Here is a 23,638-nt window from a genome sequence, read left to right as displayed (position 1 = left end):
CGTCTCACAAGCTGTGAGCCCCTGAGGGATATTACATAGGAGTTTTATATAGCTTACATATGTAATTATGAAATAAAATATACGGCAGTACTGTATGTTAAGTTACATGTAGAATGATTAGTAACAACGTTAAGTGAAAGGTAAACAATGGGTTATGTAAATAATTGTGTTTATCGACCTCTGATTATTTGCATTTGCTTATTTGTGGTTATAGGATAGAAATTTATGAAATATGTCTAGTCACTCAAGAAAAGAATGAGCCCATAATATTTCATGTTCCTCGCAATTTTATATTTTATCAGACTTCATTGTAATTATTATCAAAATATAATTCACCACCTTTACAGGTAAGTAGAAATAATGCCAGGCTCAGCTAGGGCCCCTGATTGCCACAACAAACACAGCAAACATTATATACATGGAATAAACTTCATCGTAAAGCCCGTATTGTCGTAAGTAACTACTTGTGCAATTCTTGATCATACACTCCACCTCTGTAGTACAAATTGCCTGTCTTTATTAAGACAACATTAAAATGCAATACATGTTTCGTCCTTTAGCAGGACATCTTCAGTCGAAAAATAAATGTACGGACCTTAAAATGTAACAAGGATATTGGACATATGAAGTATAAAAATCCAATGGCGATTGCGTCCAGCTAAATGCGACGTATGAAACGTCATGTCATAACGATACTAAAATATCACAATTTAAAATAGCATAGATGAAAATGATAGGTGAGCCTGTCTTTGTGATGAATGAATACTTGATGCACTCGTTGTTGACTGCTGTGTAACTATCTGTAGTGTAATTTTATTTTTCGCTTACAGATTATTTCTATTTTTAGGCCAATTTTATTACTGCGGCACAACCCTCAAAACAACTTATGCAGTTCAAATAAAATATTCCACCTCCATGTAAATGTGCTTACAAAGCAACCAAGGCTTGCATCAGTCTGTGCACATTGCAGACAATAACACAGCAGTCAACAACGAGTGCATCAAGTATTCATTCATCACACAGACAGGCTCACCTAACATTTTCATCTGTGCTATTTTAAATTCTGATATTTTATTATCGTTATGACATGACGTTTCATATGTCGCATTTTAGCTGGACTCAATCATCATTGAATTTTTAAACTTAATATGTTCAATATCCTTCTTACAATCTTAACGTCTGTACATTTATTTTTCGACTGAAGATGTTCTGATAAAGGACGAAACACGCATCAAATTTTAATGTTGTCTTAATAAAGACAGTCAATTTGTAATGTAAGGGTGGTATGATCAAGAACTGTACAAGCATTATATGTATGGGTTCAAATGTTTCTGAGAAAAGTGTATCTGCGAGGAACTTATACAGTACCACGACTTATTCTTTTTTTGAGCGACTGTACTTAAGCAGATATGTAGAGTAAAAGGAACTTTAGGTTGTTAGTGAAGAGGGTTCAGAGATATGATGTAAGATCGTCTACTGAAGAATGAGCAATCAATAATGTATCCAGCAAGTGAGAGGATTATATAACGCGATACTACGTCAATGAAATTGTGGCTATGTGCAGATAAGTCTTTGCATGAGTTATGCTTTGTCAGGCTATCAGATATACATTCTCATAATTATGTAAATTTTAATTACGTAGTGCGTATCAAGCCACGAGAGCACCTCCTCCGGCCACATCACCACCCATACTCTTTATGATTTACCTCCAACAAAGTGCAAATACTATTCTTTGTGAATATTTGCTTATATGTCTTCATAAATTAGTTACCGTACTGTATTTAAGTTCTGCTTGCTTGGTATATGTTGGAATTACAAAAATAAGCAATGAATTGTAAACGACTTCATATTGGAAATGGTTCCTAACTGTAGCCGTGATCTTAGGGCTAGCATACAGGACTGTTTCGAGGTCGATTGCCGGCTCTACCACGAAGTTAAAATTTGAGTTTCCGTTATGAAGTCACCCTGGCAGGAGAACCTCCTACTCTGGTCTCTTCGAAGTGATTTTTCCGTGCTTTTATCCTTAAACTTGAGGCGAATATTGGGGTGGTATGTAACGATTAGACAACGATTCTTCCTTCGTGAATCTCTCTCCAGTTTGCTAAATATAACCTCAGGAATATAGATAACACACCAAGACAGATTATAATAATATAAGTGAAATTTAACATAGCTTGAGTACACAGGCCTGATCTCTTAAGTCCCTTAAATAAAAGAACAAACTTTTGGCATGTAGGGGTTATTTACAGTTTATTGCATATTTATGTTATTGTAAGTAAAAACGAGTTTACTTATATATAATATATGTATGTGGCATAGAATATACGCCATTATTCCGAAATTTTGTGTATTGGATACCACTCCGAAAATTGCGCCGTGAATAATAGGTTAAAACTGTCTCGAACGAAGCATATTACTTATTAAAATGTTTATCTTGATACATTATATATTTATTGTACGAATTTCATTGTTACTAATTCATAAGCACATCAAATGGGTCATATAATAACTTTTTGATGAAACTGTGATTGCTTGCAGATCAGTTCTTTTGCAATGTGTAGTTTGGCGATTTCATAAATCAGAGTGCCATGTACAAATACTGTGTTCGTGGGTTGTATGGGTATATGACAATATCCCCTCCTCCCCAGCCATATCTTCAGGTAAACATCAGCTGTTACAACTAATAAATGTAGTGTCATTCATGTTCAAGCTCTCCTTATAAGTATGTTATGCGTAAGACCCAAGAAAATTAGTTGCTTTGCATTTATTTGTGATATTTAATCATGGTTAAGAATGTTACTGAAACATGAGGAGTGGATTACTTTATGTACTATATGGCACTATGCAAATTAGTTTAAAAATTAGTAATGTCGGGAGGTATATCTGACGAGAGAGCCAATCCTTTCTGTGCTATTGCATGCTGGATATTACGTTAATTGAGTTGAGTTTAGAACATATATTTTTGATGGGAAATATAGGCTAATATATCAGCAAACAAAGTTAATGGTTTTGTCGATTGTCGGTAATGGAGACATTAACTGACTTTGAGTCACGTGAGTCACTGCGTCTACGGTGTTTACTTAACTATTTGATTCTCCATAATTTATATATTTAATAACTTAATAAAATGTTTTTGTGTTATTTACAGATTCTACGTTCATTGAGCCTTCTTATGAACATGTAGTTGTGACGTAAATCATTCGTTACGATGTCTAAAATATGCTAAATTACTGATACTTCCAACTGTCAACAATGGAACGTTAATTGAACGATAGTATAGGGTACTATCATAAGGCTTTACAAAATAAATATGGTTTATGGTATCATTTAATATAAATGTCTAAGCGAAGGATATAAAGAGGAATCAACAATTCTATTACGTTGGAATACTTTCCACATCTTGATGGGATTTACTGAAGCAGATCCAAATACGAAGTGTTGAGTCTAAAATGTAATGTTAATATTTGATGAATTTTACTTATATCTGTACGATTATGAAAAGAATGCTATTATACCTTGGTATACAAGCAAACATTTAACGACAATAAGCCTTTAGTTCGTTAAAAACGCATAACATAAGGCTCTGATTGAAAGAGACAACGAAAATTTGCTCCTTTCTCGATTATTTAGTTTCCTCCTGATGTAAATCCTGACATGTTTGCATCTACAGTATTTACTGTGTGGTTTTCTTTTCTTTCATTGGATATATTTAGACACGTTAGCTGATATTTACAATGCAATGTATTCCACTAATTAGTTGTAAGTGTTGGAAGTGTAATCTAAAGACAGGGAGGTAGGTTTTGTCAAATACCGGTACTTCGTTAGCGAAATGAATACAAATTTGCATTTACAAAAATAATCCTGACATAGCATATCTTACAATATGATGATGATGATGATGATGACGATGATGATAATTATTATTGTTGTTTAAAGGAGCCTAACATTTAGATCATCGGCATTATCTTCAAATATTTGGAGTCAGTAATACTGGAATTTTTAGTGTAGTATTTGAACATTACTGTAGAATAAACGTTGAATTATATAAGACACTGAGAAAAGGACGTTGCAAATATTTTAGATTAGTTTCCAAGCGAGATGGTAAAATCATATAAGCCTATTGGTATATGTAAAAGTTATTCAGCACATACATAATGCAAGTATTGTGGCTTACTTAATGTGGGATATTTTGTAATTAAACTGTTGTATGAACACGCAGATTTTGGCGTAGAATTTATGGTGACGAATATTGAGTCATTAGAAAAATTTACGGCAGTTAATTATTGTCTCCGAAGTCCATTAGTATGTTCCATCCTGTTAAGCCCTTCTGAAAGTCGAGCTACATCTTTAGCAAATAGACGATTGTATGAATATCATGTCAACGGCAGTAGTGAGCCCTTACAATAATGATACCGTCCAATGAATGTTCTTCAGGTTTCCGGACTGTATTTTACTCCTATTTTCTTGATTTAATTTTTACCTCAATGATACCTTTCTTGTCGTTTTATTCGAAAAATATGAACTACATATGAAAAGTGGGCGTAGATACTACAAGGAATGAATAATTATGAGGTACTATTATAGTTACCATGTACTGCCTTTCACCGAGGGCAATGTTATACTTTCCACCATGTAATTCTTAGTAGTGAAGTGTATTGTATATCATAGTACTTGTGACAATTATTGGTAGAAACACCATGGATAGGAACATAATCGGGTCACACTTTGAAGCTGTACGTATGCCTTTGTTATGATATGTTGTAAGTAGGAAGCATCATATATACTGGCAGTTACGAGGTTAATCTCTGCCCATCCCAAGAAGAAATCCGATAGACCAAATCAGAAAGGGAAGACAAAATATAAATATATCCTTATTGTTTATTTTGATTTCATGACTATAGATTTGGAATAATTTTAAGATTCAGAATGGCAAAGTCTATCTGTTCCTGCATGGGACGGGTAATTAAAATTAATTTGCCTAAGTCTAGCAGTCTGAGTTCTATATTAATATATTTACACATATATACAATACAAATATATGACAATATACATACAGTGAGCTAGTATTGTTAAGATTGTTGTTAATTCTACGTATGTTGTACATTGTCCATGGCACTTACGTACAGTACATCATATCAGCTGACTTCGTTCTTCTACTTCTGGCGTAGAGTAGTGTACCAGTTACCGAGGAGTTCTATCTGAAAAATGATTACAAATGTTTTCATCTCACTTCACATTGATGAACATAGGTCTGAAGACACCAAAATCACACCGAAATCGACAAATAATCGAAAAGTGGTAGGTACCTGAAATTCTGTTCTTTCCAGTAGATGGTTCGAAACATACTGGTGGGACGACTCCAAAAACCGTCGAAAATTTAGTTAGTGGTTCGTAAAACCAGTAATATTATTACATACAAACTGAAAATTGTCGTACTCTTGGTCGAGGTTCTTAATCGCGATAGCAATAATTTGTAAAGAGGTATTAATATATTCTTCATTTAATTCATAAATTATGTTTCATTTTGAGTTTTCTTTCAATGTCATTCGTGATCTAATTCACGAAAGCAAAATTCGAATTCGATTAATCATTTTAATAAGTTTTTATCAAGTTCCAACTCTGATGGCGAAAAGGATGGTGTCTGATAGGACGAAGAGGGAATTACGTACTGTGTTGTGCTGCACTATCGAACCCTCTGGTTAAGCCAGCAATTTCTTTACTATTACCCAAAGTCATGACTAAGTAGGTGAGATATTTCCTCGACGGACCTTTCTCCGTGAATTTACTGACTGTAGAATAACTATCGATACACTGCTCGGAAATGCACACCACGAATACGATGTCAGATGTGAGATGTCAGTTGGGACGCTTACCGTTGGAAATACCGGGCAGTGGGTGTTGGATGTAGCCCACGATGCCACAGGCGACGACAGGACTGGCGTCCTCTGGTCCAGCGTGCACACTTACGGCTCTGCCCACGATGCCACGTGGACCAGCGAGGGAGATCTGCTCTTTTCTTACCACAACTTGGACTTCACCATCTCGTTCAGCCAAGACGTTCCCGAGGTCACCCACTCGACTGGTATGCACTGCCTAGAAAGTTATAAAATAAGTGTGTGAAATAGGAAGCTAAACTCTTTCCAGGTCGGCATATACACAAACATCCACAGTTCTAGCCCATCAGGCAAGCAACTCAATGTTGAAAACAACCTAGGTATATGAGCTACGAGTGTTAGGTAAATAAAATATAATAAAGTACGAGAATATATTCTTTACTTATTCCTAAAAATTACAAACCTACTCTTAATCATCGTTATCCGGTCGATCAGATTAGCAGTTTTCCCCTTTTCTACCACTACGAGTGCTAAATTTAGTCAATGCATTGTTTTACTTAAGCACCACTACGAGCGCTAATGTGAGTCAATGCAGAGCTTCACTTAAGCCCTTATAACTACATTAGATGGGAACATTCATCAAAAAATAAAAAAGCCAGAAGGCATTGAACCAAGGAACGCATTACAGGAAGAATTATGTAAATATGTTAATTTGGATTTGAATAAAAAAGAAAACGTGTAAAAACAAGCGGATTTTAGGCAAGTTTTCCGGATCTGCATTTAGGCTGGAAGTGATTTACGAAATTTGTATTTTTAAATTGATAGAGCTATGCAAGACTTACAATTTTTAATCTTTCCGGGCCATTTAGGCCGTCAACTTTCGGCACAATTGAGGAAATTGCTGAATTTTACGTAATGTCGTAGTATTGCGGCCCCTGCTTTGTCTGATAAGAAATGTTCCCAACACTGAAATAAGCACATGTTTTTATAAATGACCAGTCCTTTTGAAGCCGCTCGGTTTTTCCGAAATTGACATCACACATAGAGTACTTTGTGGCCTGCGGACCGAAGTCTGTAAAACTACACGAATGTTCAGATCATCCAGTTTTGCACAGTTTAGTCTCTGTGTTATGAGGCCACTCATCATAGGCACATGTGCATCCTCCTTACATTTCACAAGCTCAAATTACCGTAGTCTTCGTTAAAAAAACTCATGTAGCACAGAATATTAAAACTCATAATTAATTAGAACATACAGCATTTAATGCACATAGCTTTCGAATATAAATAAATAAATAAATAAATAAATAAATAAATAAATAAATAAATAAATAAATAAATAAATATGTTAGGCCTGCTAAAGCCACTCCTGTCCAGCCAATTGGTGTGCACGGTCAGCGAGGACTTTAAACAAACAAAGAAACAAACAAACAAATCCATGGCGCAACAGCCCCTAAAAGCCTTGGCCTACAAACGACCGCTGCTCAGCCGAAGGCCTGCAGATTACGAGGTGTCGGGTGGTCAGTACGCCGAATCCTCATAGTCGTTATTCTTGGTTCTCTAGACCGCTTCCGCCATCTCACCATCAAATAGCCTCTCAATTGTAATCATGTAGGCTAATTGGACCCCGAACCAGCCCTCAGATCCAGGAAAAAGTCCCTGACTTGGCCGGGTATCGAACCCGGGGCCTGCGGGTAAGAGGCAGGCACGCTATCGCCTAAACCGTGGAGCCATGGCTAAAACTTTCACTGGTTCAAACTGCAAGGCCCAACTTTCGTCCAATTGAAAATGGGTCAAATTGGTGGGGACAAGATGACAACCTCTCCTTTTAAGTTATTTCTTGCAGTGGCGAATTGAACACGGATCCTCCCAGTAAGAGGCAAGTAAGTTTTCTCTACAATTTGCAGTCAGCTATATGCAAAATACTACACTCAGCTTTAATCAATTCGGAAATACAAGACACAGTGTGAGTGATGATAATGCGATGGGTTTTACATCACATTAACTACGTTTAGGGTCTTCGGAGAAGTCAAGGTGCCATCATTTTGTCCCACAGGAGTTATTCGCTGAACTGAACAGTAGCTTCAGAGCTTCGGGCAGATATTAACCTCTAATACATTAAATGTTTACCTGAGATTGTTCTTCACGTCGAACAAGAAAATCATTTATATAAAATCAGTAGACTGGAGTACCAGCACACCATTTAACTCGGTCGAGTTCAGTAATGGCAACAAAATTAGCATTTAACTGTTCCTAAGTTATATTCTTCACAACTAAATATTCCTGATTCAGGACAGGCAGGCACGTTGGAGAGGAGGGTATAGGTAATGTTACCAGATGTCGCCCGGGAACAGTCCTCAAATTTTAAATTCTGTCCCCGGACGTATTACATTCGTGGAATGTCATCAGATATCCCACGATTTTCAGCGTGTCAGTATTGTTAACACAAAATCAAGAATAGCGTTACATGCTTATCTATTCATACTCGCTATTTTCAACAACTCCAGAAGCTGATCGAGCCCTCTCCGTGTATTCTTAGAGGTAATGCTTCGGTGGAGAAAGTTCTTTCTTCAACAAATATGATTTGAATATTCCAAAAGTCCAGAATGTGTATAAAAACGGGTCGAGCCATGCTTGTCATCTTCACTACCTTCAAGATGAACTATCAGGAATCTGCTACAAAATTGGGATTCAGAGAGGACCTGCTTAAACATATTCACTCTTCTGACAAATATCAGCAGATTATCTAGTACAGTGTAAGTAGAATGAAAATTAATAGCGTGTTATTAAGGGAAAGTGTGTTTAGTCCTTTTAAATGTGTAAAATCGTTATAAATGAATAGCGAACCAACTGTATATTTACGTTAGGTTTTACTTGTATCGCCAGAAATTGTGGGGGGAAATCTGGCAAACTTAGTAAAGGTGCGAATGATAAGGGATGTACGAAACAAGTGACGAACGGCCACATGCGTTCGGAATTCTTGGCCGCTCACGCCGTCGCCTTTAACGGAGTGAAATGACAGAAAAATATCTTTGCGGGAGAAATGTTTCTAACACTGGCAACATGTTGTTCATTCCCCATTCCTTGACATTTCTAATGAGAGCAGTCGAGAAATCCCATAGCTAATTGTTGTTGATTGATATAAGAGGCTTAGAACATCGTTTACAACATTTCTGTGAACACACTGTCGCTGTGGTGTTTGTACTAGCGGGTCGTTTCGTCATGTTGGGACTACGTTTTGAAAGAAGCAAAGTAAGTACCTACCTGGTAGGGATCGAACTGCGGCCCTGCAGCTTCACAACGGTCTCTCAGATCTCCCCACTGATGGATGTAGATGGCATGCTTGCCGGGGGAGAGGCCTGTCAGATTTCCCGTCACTAATACGGGTCCGACCGGAGGGTAGCGTTGTCGGAAGAAGAGGGCTCCTTTCTCACCATTATTCAGTTGAACTGCAGCCGTCAGCGGGTGAATGTCCTATAAAACAGTAGCCGAAGGTTAGTTGTTGTTGCTTTTGCTTGGGACATGACAGTGGACAGCCATGTGCATGAATGCTGGAGTTGAAAAATCTCGAATGGCCAACGGTAGTATTTCACCTTACACCTCCACGAGTTGTGCCAATCCGTTCAGTTGTAGCCCCCTTAGAGAGATATATGTGGCTACTCCTACTGAGAAATGTACCTCCAAATTGCGTCCGGCCCTGCGGTGTAGGGGGCAACGCATCCGCCTGTCATCTAGCGGCCCCAGGTTCGATTCCCGGCCGGATCAGGGGTTTTTAATTGTAATGATTAATATCCCTGGCCAGGGGTCTGGGTGTTTGTGACGTCCTTAATCTTCCTTTCCTCACCCACAACATTCCACACTACCACAATTCCAATTACACGCAGGTTCATACAATATTGTGCCAGTAGGGGCAAAAGGCCCTCATGAGTCGACGCCCCGAACAAATAGCATTTTTAAAAACCTCCAAATTGCGCTTATAATATTACCATTACAAATACAGTAGACCACACATCCTTGACGTTATTTCAACTGAAGTATTTGTTAATAATCCCCCTCCCCGGTATAGTTTTTCGTGGGCTCAGTTTAGTTCTATGAATAACACCACATTTCATTCAGTTGTACATAAGTCATATTTTCAAACATTGGAAATCAGTGCTGTAATACATGGAGTAGTGTAACTCCAAGCGTTTTTGTAGTTGGCAGTGGTCTGCGCTATGTGTAACCTTTCCGTTCCCTGCACGGGGAATATCATCCCATTTAGTTCCCTTGACTGGCTCTTCCTGACTGAGTAGTGAGAATCGTCCAGTGTCCCCGTCCCAAGTCTGAGGTGGCTAGGCTGACTCTCCTTTCGCTATATAGCTGGGATTTAATTTGTTTGAAGTGTACTGTAGAACAGTGCCCAGGGGTTTCAGCATAGTGTAATAATGAACAAATACATGCATTCACTCTATAACTATCAAGGACTTCTTGTGATTGATAAGTATCCATTAGCAGGATATACTCACGAAAGTGTATGGCTTCATCAAGACTTCGTACACATTACTGGAAACACCCTCAACGGCTGGGAAGCTCCGTACGTGAAGCGAGCGGTTGGACGACCGCAGCGGGAAGCAGCCTGCCACCGCTACGTAGACCGCTAACAATAGCGCCGACTTGGACACGTCCATTGCTGTAACGGAACAAAGCATGTTCTCATTTCCAACATGGACTACTTTGTAACCAACAATCAAAAATTAATTTTTAAGCCATAAAATAAGTGCATATCGATCAACCCTCAGCATTGTCGTTCTCCACGCACCGAACGGCATTAAGCAGCGCGTATATCAGACTGGCATCTGGTACCCTTTGTGTGCTAAAGAGCAAAACAGCCTACAGACCATACAGCTAAGAGCCCAAGGTCTGTTAAATTATAAAAGTCGATTCCTAAAGCAATTGACCTAGTTAATGCGAATGAATAGAGAAGTGTGGTGACTAATGGGAATATAAAGAATAAGGCCCGGTTTCACAGTTTGAGTTTAAGCCGAAGCTTTAGTAAGCCACGCACGCCACTTAAGCAAGGCTTACTCTTTGGCTTAAACACTACGAGTTTCACAGTAGGGGGACCATGTGCAGCTTTACTAAGCTGAACATCTCCGAAGTTGGTAATGCTTGCGCATGCGCAGTGATTCAGTTCTCATCTTTGTTTACATCCGTAGCCTATGATTGATTGACTTGTAGGTTATACATCGTTTCTAGAGGGCAAACGGTTGGAAATAGGTATATACCATCGCAGACTTTTTTGTAGAGGTTTCTATGCTCTACAATTCGTACACTTACACTTGGGGTCTATCGTTGATGGTTCACGCAGCGTAAGCCAAGAAAGCAAGTGACCGACCGACATTTTTGTCTCTTGAGACTCGAAATATATTCAGAAATATAAGTTATTTATTAATGTTATTGGTTTTACGTCCCACTAACTATGAATTTGAGCACCTTCACCACAGGACTGAGACAGGATCGAACCTGCCAAGTTGGGCTATAAGAGGGCCAGCGCTCTACCATCTGATCTGAATCCTTAGCTTAAACCTCAGTTTCATACAGCTTAAGCCAGTCACAGATAAGCTCGGCTTACCACTTGCACTCCCCACTGTGAAACTCGTCCAGAGTTTAAGCTCCCGCTTAAGCCCGATCCAAGGCTTAAGCGTATACTGTGAAACCGGGCCTAAGGGTCAGAGAGAGAAACACAACGAAAATAATTGTTTATTTTGTGGATAATTAATGGAAGAGACGCATATATTGATAGTATGTAGGGGAACTGACGCACGTAGAGTTAAATATTTCGGTAGTGAATATAACATCAAAATAGAAAAAGAGAGAGAGAGAGAATTGCTAAGTTATTAAACAAAGAAATGGTTACACCGGGAAGAGCAGCCATACTTTTTTGTATTTTAAAAGATATGCGACAAAAGGGTCTGCCTTTGTGGTGTAGTGGTTAGTGTGATTAGCTCCCACCCCCGGAGTCCCGGGTTCGATTCCCGGCTCTGCCACGGAATTTTAAAAGTGGTACGAGGGCTGGAATGGGGTCCACTCAGCCTCGGGAGGTCAACTGGGTTCGATTCCCACCTCAGCCATTCTGGAAGTAGTTTTCCGTGGTTTCCCACTTTTCCTCCAGCCAAATGCCGGGATGGTACCTAACTTAAGGCCACGGCCGCTTCCTTCCCTCTTCCCTGTCTATCCTTTCCAATCGTCCCATCCCCTCCCAAGGCCCCTGTTCAGCATAGCAGGTGAGGCCGCCTGGGCGAGGTACTGGTCATCCTCCCCAGTTGTATCTCCCGACCCAGAGACTGAAGCTCCAGGACACTGCCCTTGAGGCGGTAGAGGTGGGATCCCTCGCTAAGTCCGAGGGAAAAACCGACCCTGGAGGGTAAACAGATAAAGAAGAAAGAAAAAGATGTGACAGAAGGAAATGACAAAAGCACTAAAAGTATGAAGGGTAGGATGCATGTTTGTCCTAGAATATGTAGAATTGTGCTACGTCTAGGACAAAAAGAAAGTTAAAAGAAAAGAAAAAATGGATGTTGATTTGTGGAATGAATACATACATTATTAGCTTTAACTACACTATAACATTTAATGTAAAGAGTCAAATAATTGTAAAAAGGTTAATTTAATGCATGTATCAAATAATTTATCATCTTTCTACTATAATCAATGTGTAGTACTAGAAATAAGTAAGGGGCTGCCTGGCCGAGACGGTACAGGCATGCTCGATTCACCCGCAAGGACGGGGGTTCGATTTCCCACTAAGAAGTCGAAAAATTTTGGAAACGAGATTTCCTCTTCCTTAGGTGCACATGGCCCTGAGGTTCACTTAGCCTATACCGGAAGTCAGTACCACTCTACCCCACCAAGTACCGAGGTTATGGATAGCGGAAGCCTTTATCTTCCACCCCTCCCAGGGCCTCCATGGCCTGTACGGAGATGACTTTGGTATGTTAGCTTGTACTAGGAATAAGTAATGGCAGACATGAATTTTCAAAGTCCCTGTTAGCAGACAGTGTGCACACTTTAAAAGCACTGCCTAAACGTTGGCACAGACCGAGTGACTTTAAGGCGAACGCAGTGTTGCCAACTTAGCGGATTTTCCGCTAAATTTGGCGGAATTAGAAGACTGTCGGCGGAGAAATATACCATTTAGCGGACAGCGGATTTCTTGGCGGAATTCTAGATTTATTATAGCGGAATTTAGCGTTTTATTCATTTTACTTTTAAAAAATGTACTCCAGTCTGTCTCTGAGCTATTCCGTATTTCTTGTCAGGAGCTAGCAGTCACATGACGAAAACATGTAATTTTGATTTGATGTTATATGAGATCGTGGTCTCATAAATTTGTAATGCGTGGGGAAAGGGTATTTATCTCTTAGTTGACGAATGACGACAGATAATGAAACTGTGAGAGTGTACCATTTATATTTATGCTATGAAGGAAGACTGTTTAATGAACTGGCCTGTTTTGTGTGTGGCCCTGAGGTAGGAGATTCACCTAGTTTACCCGACAGTAAAACGCCTTCAAGATTTAACTCGCGGCTCGCAGGCAGGGGGTTAATCCCAGTGGAACTCACAGATCAGGTGAGTACAGACATTTACGATTATTATTATTATTATTATTATTATTATTATTATTATTATTATTATTATTATTATTATTATTATTATTATTATTATGTGCGTATGGACCCAAAGGATCACGCAAAGCTCTAACGATTCTGTTTTCTGAGTTGCCAAACTGCTCTCATCCTTTCTCCGTGGATCCTTTTTCGTTCTTCTATCCACTTTGCTCCCGTCTTCTTTTTCACTTCGTTCTCTGGTTGCACTTTCCATCCATTAATTTTTTTCCTAAGAGGTTTCTCTCGGCGGTGTCATTTGAATTCATCTGGGCTTTATCCAGATCCTTCTTCACTTCCAGTACCCATGGAATATTGTTTAGATGTTCTATGTAGATGAGGATATTGTGTGTTAGTCTACTTGCCGCCAGTATGCGGACGTGCCCATAAAATTTCAGACGTATTTTACGGATGTCTGCTGCAATGTTGGAAAGTTCTTCTGTCACTTTGCGTGACCTCAGTCTATATCCATCTTCTGTTTTTCGGGGGCCGAGAATTTTCCTCAGATTATTATTATTATTATTATTATTATTATTATTATTATTATTATTATTATTATTATTATTATTATTATTATTATTATTATTATTATTATTATTATTATTATTAGACCCTATTATTATTATTATTATTGTCCATTATTGAGATTGAATTTCTTGGCGGAATTTTAGCGGATTTTTAGTAGTATTTAGCGGATCTTGAAAATATAAGTTGGCAACACTGTCCAACTGTTTGAGGAAAATAGTACGAGGATGTGTCAGACAACGTGAAATGGTTTTGTTTCATTCAGTGGGGTTTATTTACACCATAGCCGTAGAAATGAAATTCTCAAACGCCCAACACATTAAGCAACCCAACACACTGACCATTATGCCAGTGATTCACCCTGTATATGAATTGTACAAATGTAATGGGATATACAGACGACGCGCCGAGGAATGGAGATCAGTTGTTGGATCAACGACTCCAATGGACCTCTTCTTATGGGGTTATGTACGGGATCGTGTTTATCAAGATCTTCCAGTGGACAGAAATGGTCTGATTCAGAGAATCATAGAGGGACTGAGGAGATCTCGCTCAGGACGAGGTGGTTTACGGAACTTGGTGATGTAAATATGTGCTTGGTTCTGTAAAAAGGACGTGGCCTCAATTTCTGATCAGGAAAATAAGAAATTTATAAGAGAAATGATCGCTTCTGATCGGGCACACAGCCATGGGGTTCACTCTTTCCACAGCATAGATGAATATCAGGTTGACAAAGACAGCCATCCAGACAGCTAACTACTCTATACGAATTAGTCCCGCGGAGCCGAATAACGAAAGCACTTCCCGTTCCTCCAGGGTGCTATGCGGAGATGAGTTTTAGAACAGTGACATGAAATACGCTTGATGACAGGAAAGTATCAATGTCCCTTCAATGACGCACTTGAAGAACGATAGTCAACAAACAACATGCAAAGCATACTACACAAATACAAGTAGAGAGCAAACACACGCAATGTGTTAAACAGAAGTGTCAGCAATAGATTCAAGTATTAACGGTTTGTAATACATAATGCTGAGTCTCTTCTTCCTTCAACAACTATTGGTAGGCTATGGGGAGTCACCGAAGTGCCAGAATTTCGTCCTGTAAAACGTAGAAGGCGAGCACTGCGCAGCCACTTGAATATTTTAAATTAAGTTTATTCATTTATTTACTTTTTTACCTTTTTATTCCGTAAAGAGGCGTGGCTCATATAGGTCTAGATACAATACATATCAGGTATATAAGTAGCAGAATTAAGAGATAACAGAGCATCTCAAGTAAGCTGATGTTTACACTCACTACAGAGGTGCAGAGTTAAGAGAAGAAACATATTCATAGCATCATACCATTCATACCAAATGTTTCAGAGGCCAGTGTTTAAATACAAGAAATGAAGCTACCTGTCGAAAATGTCAGGAAGTGAGTTACGCACATTTACGGAGTAGTGCCATTCGGATTTGCTGTCATATTTAGTCGAGTCAATTAAATAAATGCGTATTTTAAAAAATTACTACTACTTTATCAAAAAGTACAAATCAAGGACTGAAACCAGAGTGCTAAAATAACATTCTACATTAATATCCTCTATAATTTGCCGGGAGTTGCTTTAGACTGCAATATTACCTAATAATAATAATAATAATAATAATAATAATAATAATAATAATAATAATAATAATAATAATAATAATAATAATAATAATAATATTGTTCTTACGTCTCGCCAAATACTGTCGCCTGTTTTCTGTGGAAATTACGTGAATATGACTTCATTGGAGGATACTTTTATTTCCCTTACTGAAATGTTGATAATACGCAACTAATGACCGCTACTACTTATACACCTCACATTCTAAAATAGTTGTAAAGGCTGAGTCTGACCATCATTCTCCAGGTTTCTCTCTGCTTCTGTTACTCTTCACGGCCGAGACTAATATTTTCCCAAATAACCAATTCTCCTTGCATGATTCCACCACCGAAGGTGGTTCATATGCACACAGCATCACCCATCAATTCATTCCTAACTTAACCTTTAATCACATCGTTCCGAGCGCTATTCTACTATTGCCCCCACCTATTGGCACTTTAAAATGGTTTTAAGACTGAGTTTTACATAACCTCCTTGCAACTTCAGAGTTTATCGTATACTATCATTGAGCTTATTTTAAGCTCCGAAAATCTGCAGTGTACTTGCATACATTATAACATAGACTGCTTCGTAGGAATTCAGAGATATGGACCTTTTATATTCCACAAGTACATACATACAACATAATTTTCAATAAAATTGTGGAGTTAAAAATAATAAATGTAAATTTGATTTTTTCAGACTTTTGGACTTTTGAGTTCTTTCTGTATTCAGGAGAAGGTAATGAAGGAAATGCAAGTTAAGAATTTTTTCCGCTAGTGGCTTTACGTTGCACCGACACAGATAGGTCTTATGGAGACGATGGGATAGGAAAGGTCTAGGAGTTGGAAGGAAGCGGCCGTGGTCTTAATTAAGATACAGCCCCAGCATTTGCGTGGTGTGAAAATGGGAAACCACGGAAAACCATCTTCAGGGCTGCCCTGTGATTCGAACCCACTATCTCCTGGATGCAAGCTCACAGCCGCGCGCCCCTAACCGCACGGCCAACTCGCCCGGTAAGTTAAGAACTTACATCGTTTTTTAATGGTGTGTGGCCTCCGGAGAGGTCTGATGCAGGCCTTTCGGAAGAATATGCACGTAATAGGCTATAGTACTACCAAATCTTTCAAAATTTCAAAATTTCTGAGGAAAACACATATATTCTTAAAATAACAAGAAATATTTTAGTGGATGTTTTCCAAACTTCTGGAGTTTTACAGAATGCTGTATGTAATTAAGTAGGTCCCATTCTTCACAGGATGGCAGGTCGCCTATTTCCTATAAGGAGAAATTCGCTTGAATTTTTTATTGCATTAGTTATTCCAATTTATTTTATGACTTTCTATTGTTACATCGAATTGTTTGCTGAAAAGGAATGACTGGTTGAGTGGGTTTGTTTAGATGCTCGCTACCTGTCTTCAAGCTTGAGGGATCTACTCCTGACTCAGCCGGTGGGCACTTAAGAGTACTGACATGAGAGAGATCCATGTCGTTAGGATCTCCGTTCAGGACACAATTCTCTTAAGACCAATGGTACTAAAGACGTGATTATACTACTTACCTAGACTAACAGAGTGCGGCGATTTTGTGCATAGCCGTGTTGTGGGCAATTACAGGTAAAACGTCTAACGTTTACAGTTTATCATTTGTAAGGTAACGTAGTACTGGTTAATTCGGAGTCTCATCTTACTGATAATCACAAACTTCGTTTTTGATATTTGGAAAGTTTATCACCTTGTTAATGAAAGTTTTATGGGTAAGAAGAGGCCTAATTTTGGCATGCGTATTTAAGGGCGCACTTACTCTTTTAAATTTAAACTTCATGTACTACCGCTCGAAGTTACCCGACGATAATAATAATTTTAAAAAGAAAAACAATCTCCGGACAGGCTATGAAGGCCCTTGCAGGAGTAGAAGGTAAAGGCTTCCACAACCCGTAACCTCGGCACTGAGTGGAACAAACTGGTTAGCTCTACGACCGCCTGGATTTTCTCCCTAGAATTAATCTGGTACTCATTTTTTGTGTAGGCTGAGTAAACCTCAGGTCCATGTGCCGCTCCAGACATGGAAATCTCGTTTCTAAACTTTTGAACTGCTTGCGTGGGAATCGAACGCATATCCTTCTGGGAGAATCGAACACTCCTTTACCACCTCGGCTAAGCAGCCCCTAATAATAATAATAATAATAATAATAATAATAATAATAATAATAATAATAATAATAATGTACATAATAAAATCCAGACAAGAAATCTGCTCTCAGACAGAGAATATCACGAACACAATGTGCAAACGCAGGGCTCGCTTCTACGATCACATACGACAGATGGACAACTCTCGATGCGCAAAACGTATTTTTAACAATTTTGACTGAAAACCACAATTAACAATTCCCTAGTAAGTTAACGTCGTGAAAGACCTCGAAGAAGAAATGGGCCTTTTCAGGACAATCATTGTGACCTTTTTGGACTTTCCGGGATGAGAATTGGAGAACTGGTGCAAAGTGCTTGGCCCAGCCAGCTAATGAAAACCTACTGCGTCAATCGAAAATTGAATAAAAGCCAAAATGTATAATGAAACATCGTGGTCCCTAGTTGGCCGATTAGCGAATAATACATACATACATACATACATACATACATACATACATACATACATACATAAATAAATAAAACCGAGCTCGATAGCGGCAGTCCGTTAAGTGCGGCCAGTATCCAGTATTCGAGAGATAGTAGATTCGAAACCCACTGTCAGCAGCCCTGAAAATGGTTTTCCGTGGTTTCCCCATTTTTACACCAGGCAAATGCTAGGGCTGTACTTTATTAAGGCCAAGGCCGATTCCTTCCCATGCCTGGGTTTTGCTTGTCCCATCGTCGCCATAATATTTATCTGTGTCGGTGCGACGTAAAGCAAATTGTGAAAAAAGAAGTAACCGGGCGAGTTGGCCGTGAGGTTAGGGCGCGTAGCTATGAGCTTGCATCCGGGAGATAGTGGGTTCAAACCCCACTGCCGGCAAATCTGAAGATGGTTTCCGTGGTTTCCCATTTTCACACCAGGCGGTACATTAATTAAGGCCGCGGGCGCTTTCATCCCAATCCTGGGCATTTCTTTGTCGGTGCGACGTAAAGCAAATTTAAAAAATAAAATAGTGGTTTACGCCTCACCGAGTAATTTTACCCTTTTTCATGAAAATTAACTGAATATGACTTCATTGGAAGATACTTTATCCTTGTTGTTATTGACACTTTTGTTGTTGATACTGCGCTTTTTAAATTTTTTAGTCCTATTTAATTTCTACAAGTAGAGAAACCAAACTAATTTTTTGTTCAACATGGACCGATTAAAAAATTTCGTAAACCTAATATCACTTGATGCAAAATAATTTACGAAAATGCTATGATGAAAGAAATTAAATTAACGCCGAAGAGCTTAATTTAGTTTAATCGATTATCGTTTTCAAACTATGGTCAGTGCTAATCCATGAGTTACTATTTTTTTTAATAGCGTGAATGTGCTTTGGTGCACCCTACGTCGAAAGTCACGAGTTTCTGACGAATGCGTTGTTGACAAAGCTAATGTACTAAAGTTTTATTGCGCCAAAGCCCATCAAAGCAAATCAAACCTTGTGAAAGTATACCGGCACTTCCGAATGTCTATTTTCTGCACTGCAAAATATGAAACATAAATTAACAGAAAAGTTTTAAATTCTCGAAAAAATTGCATAGATGGAATGCAGCAACAATGAATCTCCTCGTACGGCTAAATGTAATACGAAATACTAAACGTTGATGACCTAATACGTGATCTTGTCACATCAAAATGTAGAAAAATCATTGATAGTCTGCATATTAGTTTGTCTGTGGGAAAGCATCGGGGTGGGACCGAGTGAATCGTTACTTTGTTGCTGTTGCTTTGAATATCACCTTCACACCCAACAGACGAATTACATGAGACTTCAAAATCAGCGAGAATTTATTATTATTATTATTATTATTATTATTATTATTATTATTATTATTATTATTATTATTATTATTATTATTATTATTGTTATTATTATTATGTCCGACTCGTTGGCTGACTGGTCAGCGTACTGGCCTTCTGTTCAGAGGGTCCCGGGTTCGATTCCCGGCCGGGTCGGGGATTTTAACCTTCATTGGTTAATTCCATTGGCCCGGGGGCTGGGTGTTCGTGCTGTCCCCAACATCCCTGCAACTCACACACCACACATAACACTATCCTCCACCACAATAACACGCAGTTACCTACACATGGCAGATGCCGCCCACCCTCATCGGAGGGTCTGCCGTACAAAGGCTGCATTCGTCTAGAAATAGCCACACGAAATTTAAAAATTATTATTATTATTATTATTACTGAATGTTATGAAATGTGGTATTTCTTTTTTCCGCCGGGGGCCTATGAAGTTGTTAGTTCGGTCCTAGAGCGGTAACTCCTTACTTTGTTCTCTTTCAAGTAAATGCATAAGCCGAATTTTTAACAGCACACGACCCCGTTCCTTAGTTTTTTTCAGTTTTAAAATTTAGTGTTCATATTCCCCGAATATTCATATAATACAGTGCATATTTTGGTAATGGAGGTGTTTTTAGTTGATATTTGTGATACCTTGCAAGAAGAAAGTCAGTCCATTGACTAAATTGCTTATTGTTAGATTTAGTGCAACCTAAAGGTAAGGATAAACTGAAAATAATACACATCTTCTGAAAAAAATTCTCTGTTGCAAGGCAGGTATGATTTTTCACTTCACTGAACGGACAAACGTGAAAGAGATCCACATTTGCAACTTGTAGATTGCAACACAACTCTATCTGGACTAGTGCGAAATCCAACAATCTCCTTAAACTGCGCCAGCGCGCTATGTTGATTTGAAGTTTTGGAAATGACTACATTTTCAAGAATATTTCTATTGATACAAGGTTTCAAAAAGAAAGTGAATAGAACGTCTTCGTGACTCTGAGGGATTCGAATCCTTGTTATGAAGGCGTCCAATATTTATCAAACAGAATGAAAAGTTATCTCACATCCTAGTAGCTTCACGGGCGCTTTCTGTGTCGCAAATGTGAACTTCCCGCAGTTTTGATGCTGGATGACCTTCCTGACACCAACCTTATGTGGAGGGATGCTATCAACTGTGGTAGTTCGCAGTACGGTGTGTTGTGTGAAAAGAACAGATGTGTTTTAAGACGAATACAAACGCCCAGTCCCCCAGCCAGAGTTATTAACTAGACCGGAAATCGAACTTGGGACCCTATGGGCTGCAGAACGGTGCACTGATCATTTTCTCAAGGAGTCGGACTGTATGACAAGTTATCATCAAACTTCACTTCTTATATTAATGTCAATAAATTCACTTAACATTAAAATTTGCGTTTAGCACCAGTTCAGTCACCGTTCGACTACAATTTCCAATTATGCGGATATTCTAAATGTGGGAGAGTGGTGGGAGTGGTGGTGGTGGGGGTGGGAGTGGTGGGGGTGGTGGCGGTGATGGTGGGGGTGCCAAGGTTCTCACCAAGGCAGCCATGGTTGGAATCCCGGCCAATGCATGTGGGATTTTTGAAACGAAAAAGTCACGGTTATCAGATTAATTTCACCTGAAGACATAGGACTTTTGGCTGCGATGCTCTAAACGCTATGTAGAAAATAACTTAGTCCGCCTCTATGGTGTAGTAGTTAGTGTGATTAGCTGCAACCCCCGGAAATTTGCCACGAAATTTGAAAAGTCGTGCGAGGGCTGGAACGGAGTCCACTCAACCTCAGGAGGTCAACTGAGTAGAGGGGGATTCGATTCCCTCCTCAGCCATCCTCGATGTGGTCTTCCGTGGTTTCCCACTTCTCCTCCAGGCAAATTCCGGGATGGTACCTAACTTAAGGCCACGGCCGCTCTCTTCCTTGTCTATCCCTTCCGATCTTCCCATCCCCGCAAAAGGCCCGTGTTCAGCATATCAGGTGAGGCCACCTGAGCGAGGTACTGATCTTCCTCCCCGGTTGTATCCCCCGACTCAAAGTCTCACACTCCAGAACACTGGCCTTGAGGCGGTAGAGGTGTGATCCCTCGCTGAGTCCGAGGGAAAAACCAACCCTGGAGGGTAAACGGATTAAGAAGAAGAAGAAGAAGAAGAAGAAGAAAATAACACAAACAAAAACAACAGGAACAATAATAACAACAAAAATATCTTCAAAGAGGAAATTGAGATTTAAATAAAATGAGTGAAACTTGATGTTCTATACGTTTCCCATTGTTTCTTAATAAGGAACTGAAGTTGTCAGTGCATAAGCAATAACGAGGCATGATAGCCGAGTGACATAGGCACCAGCCCACGGTTCGAATCCTGACCAACAAATGTGGTAATTTTAAAGCAAAGAAAGTCATGTCCCTGTGGCTCGGATTCCACGTAAAACAGGAGGTACTGTAGCTGTGATCATGATATCAACAGTCGCGTATAACTACAGGCTTGCGGATCTGAAGGAAGAGAGCATCTTACCTTGCCAGTTCATTTCGTGGGTACGCTCACTTCCACACGATTGATGAAGTAGTCCGACATTCTGCTCCTCTCCTACTGGTATCAAACCATCGACAGTGTCTCCCACCGTTTTATACCGTCCTCATCAAGCAAGACCTTCGCGATGCAAGCATTCCGTCATCTTATGTCACGGCCAATCGACAAGGTCACACACGCCATTTACGTGAAGCGCTATGGTTTCTTCTTCGGGAACATCTTCATGGTCAGAAGAGTATTGTTGTTTGCGATTTCTATACTCACTGTATATACTTAATGGGGGTCGTATAGGGTTGACTTTCCGCCCAGACAGCCGAGGGTCGAATCCCAGTAAATCTCGGGTTGGAATTTTCACCTGAAAACTCGTGTGCAGTCGGAAGAGTATCTGGCCTTAAACGAGGCGGAAGCCCGAAACGAATTAGGGTGGCGCCAGCAACCCCAGAAATACTTGGGCTAAGCTGACTTTACCGTAGAACAAGTCATTTTTCTGTTGTTAGAGGACTTACTTGATTAAAAGCGACATACATCGTTATTAACAGCCGTAGTCCGACTCGTTGGCTGAATGGTCAGCGTACTGGCCTTCGGTTCAGAGGGTCCCGGGTTCAATTCCCGGCCGGGTCGGGGATTTTAACCTTAATTGGTTAATTCCCTTGGCTCGGGGACTGGGTGTTTGTGTTGTCCTCAACATCCCTGCAACTCACACACCACACATAACACTATCCTCCACCACAATAACACGCAGTTACCTACACATGGCAGATGCCGCCCACCCTCATCGGAGGGTCTGCCTTACAAGGGCTGCACTCGGCTAGAAATAGCCACACGAAATTAAAAAAAAACAGCCGTATAGTACATGCGTGGATTCTGTCGTGCTCAAACTTACCACAAACCAGTTTGAAAAATACCTATTTATACAGGGATCATCAGAAATACTTGAACAAACGGTGGGGCTTGTTTCTCACACCTAAGCGAAGACAAATGTCCTGTATATATAATATCCTGTAATATTTCCTTTTTGACTTTATTATTATTATTATTATTATTATTATTATTATTATTATTATTATTATTGTGTATGTTAAGTCCTCAGCCCGAAGGCTGGTTGGATCCTCAACAGCTCCGCCATCAGCTGTCATAGATGGCCTAGGCATCACTGAAGAGGCGTCCGACTCGTTGGCTGAACGGACAGCGTACTGGCCTTCGGTTCAGAGGGTCCCGTGTTCGATTCCCGGCCGGGTCAGGGATTTTAACCTTAAGTGGTTGATTCCAATGACCCGGGGGGCTGGGTGTATGTGTTGTCTTCATCATCATTTCATCCTCATCACGACGCGCAGGTCGCCTACAGGTGTCAAATAGAAAGACCTGCACCTGGCGAGCCGAACCCGTCCTGGGATATCCCGGCACTAAAAGCCATACGACATTTCATTTTACTGAAGAGGCGTACTAGGGAAATGAGGAGTGAGGTAGTTTCCTGTTGCTTTCCTCAC

The 23,638-nt window shown here is 39.7% G+C and overlaps 1 protein-coding gene across 1 annotated transcript; it reads right to left on the bottom strand.

Moving 5' to 3' along the window:
* Positions 1-4,991: 4,991 nt before the first annotated feature.
* Positions 4,992-22,234, bottom strand: LOC136863122 (uncharacterized). The gene is made up of 5 exons (XM_067139464.2): positions 22,137-22,234; positions 10,340-10,503; positions 9,099-9,308; positions 5,874-6,093; positions 4,992-5,198 (listed from the first exon to the last, which is right to left on the bottom strand). The coding sequence occupies exons 1-5, from the start codon at positions 22,147-22,149 to the stop codon at positions 5,182-5,184; spliced, it is 624 nt and encodes a 207-aa protein (XP_066995565.2). The 5' UTR covers positions 22,150-22,234; the 3' UTR covers positions 4,992-5,181.
* Positions 22,235-23,638: the final 1,404 nt, after the last annotated feature.

Source organism: Anabrus simplex, chromosome 2 (assembly GCF_040414725.1).
Source record: "Anabrus simplex isolate iqAnaSimp1 chromosome 2, ASM4041472v1, whole genome shotgun sequence".
Classification (NCBI taxonomy): Eukaryota; Metazoa; Arthropoda; class Insecta; order Orthoptera; family Tettigoniidae; genus Anabrus; species Anabrus simplex.
This window is presented reverse-complemented; position numbering and strand designations above follow the sequence as displayed.

Excerpts from the sequence above, each read along its gene's own strand:
- LOC136863122 (XM_067139464.2), bottom strand. Across the intron at positions 9,309-10,339 it reads TGATGAAGCCATACACTTTC|GACATTCACCCGCTGACGGC; the intron begins GTGAGTATATCC and ends ACTGTTTTATAG. Across the intron at positions 6,094-9,098 it reads CGCAGTTCGATCCCTACCAG|GCAGTGCATACCAGTCGAGT; the intron begins GTAGGTACTTAC and ends ATAACTTTCTAG.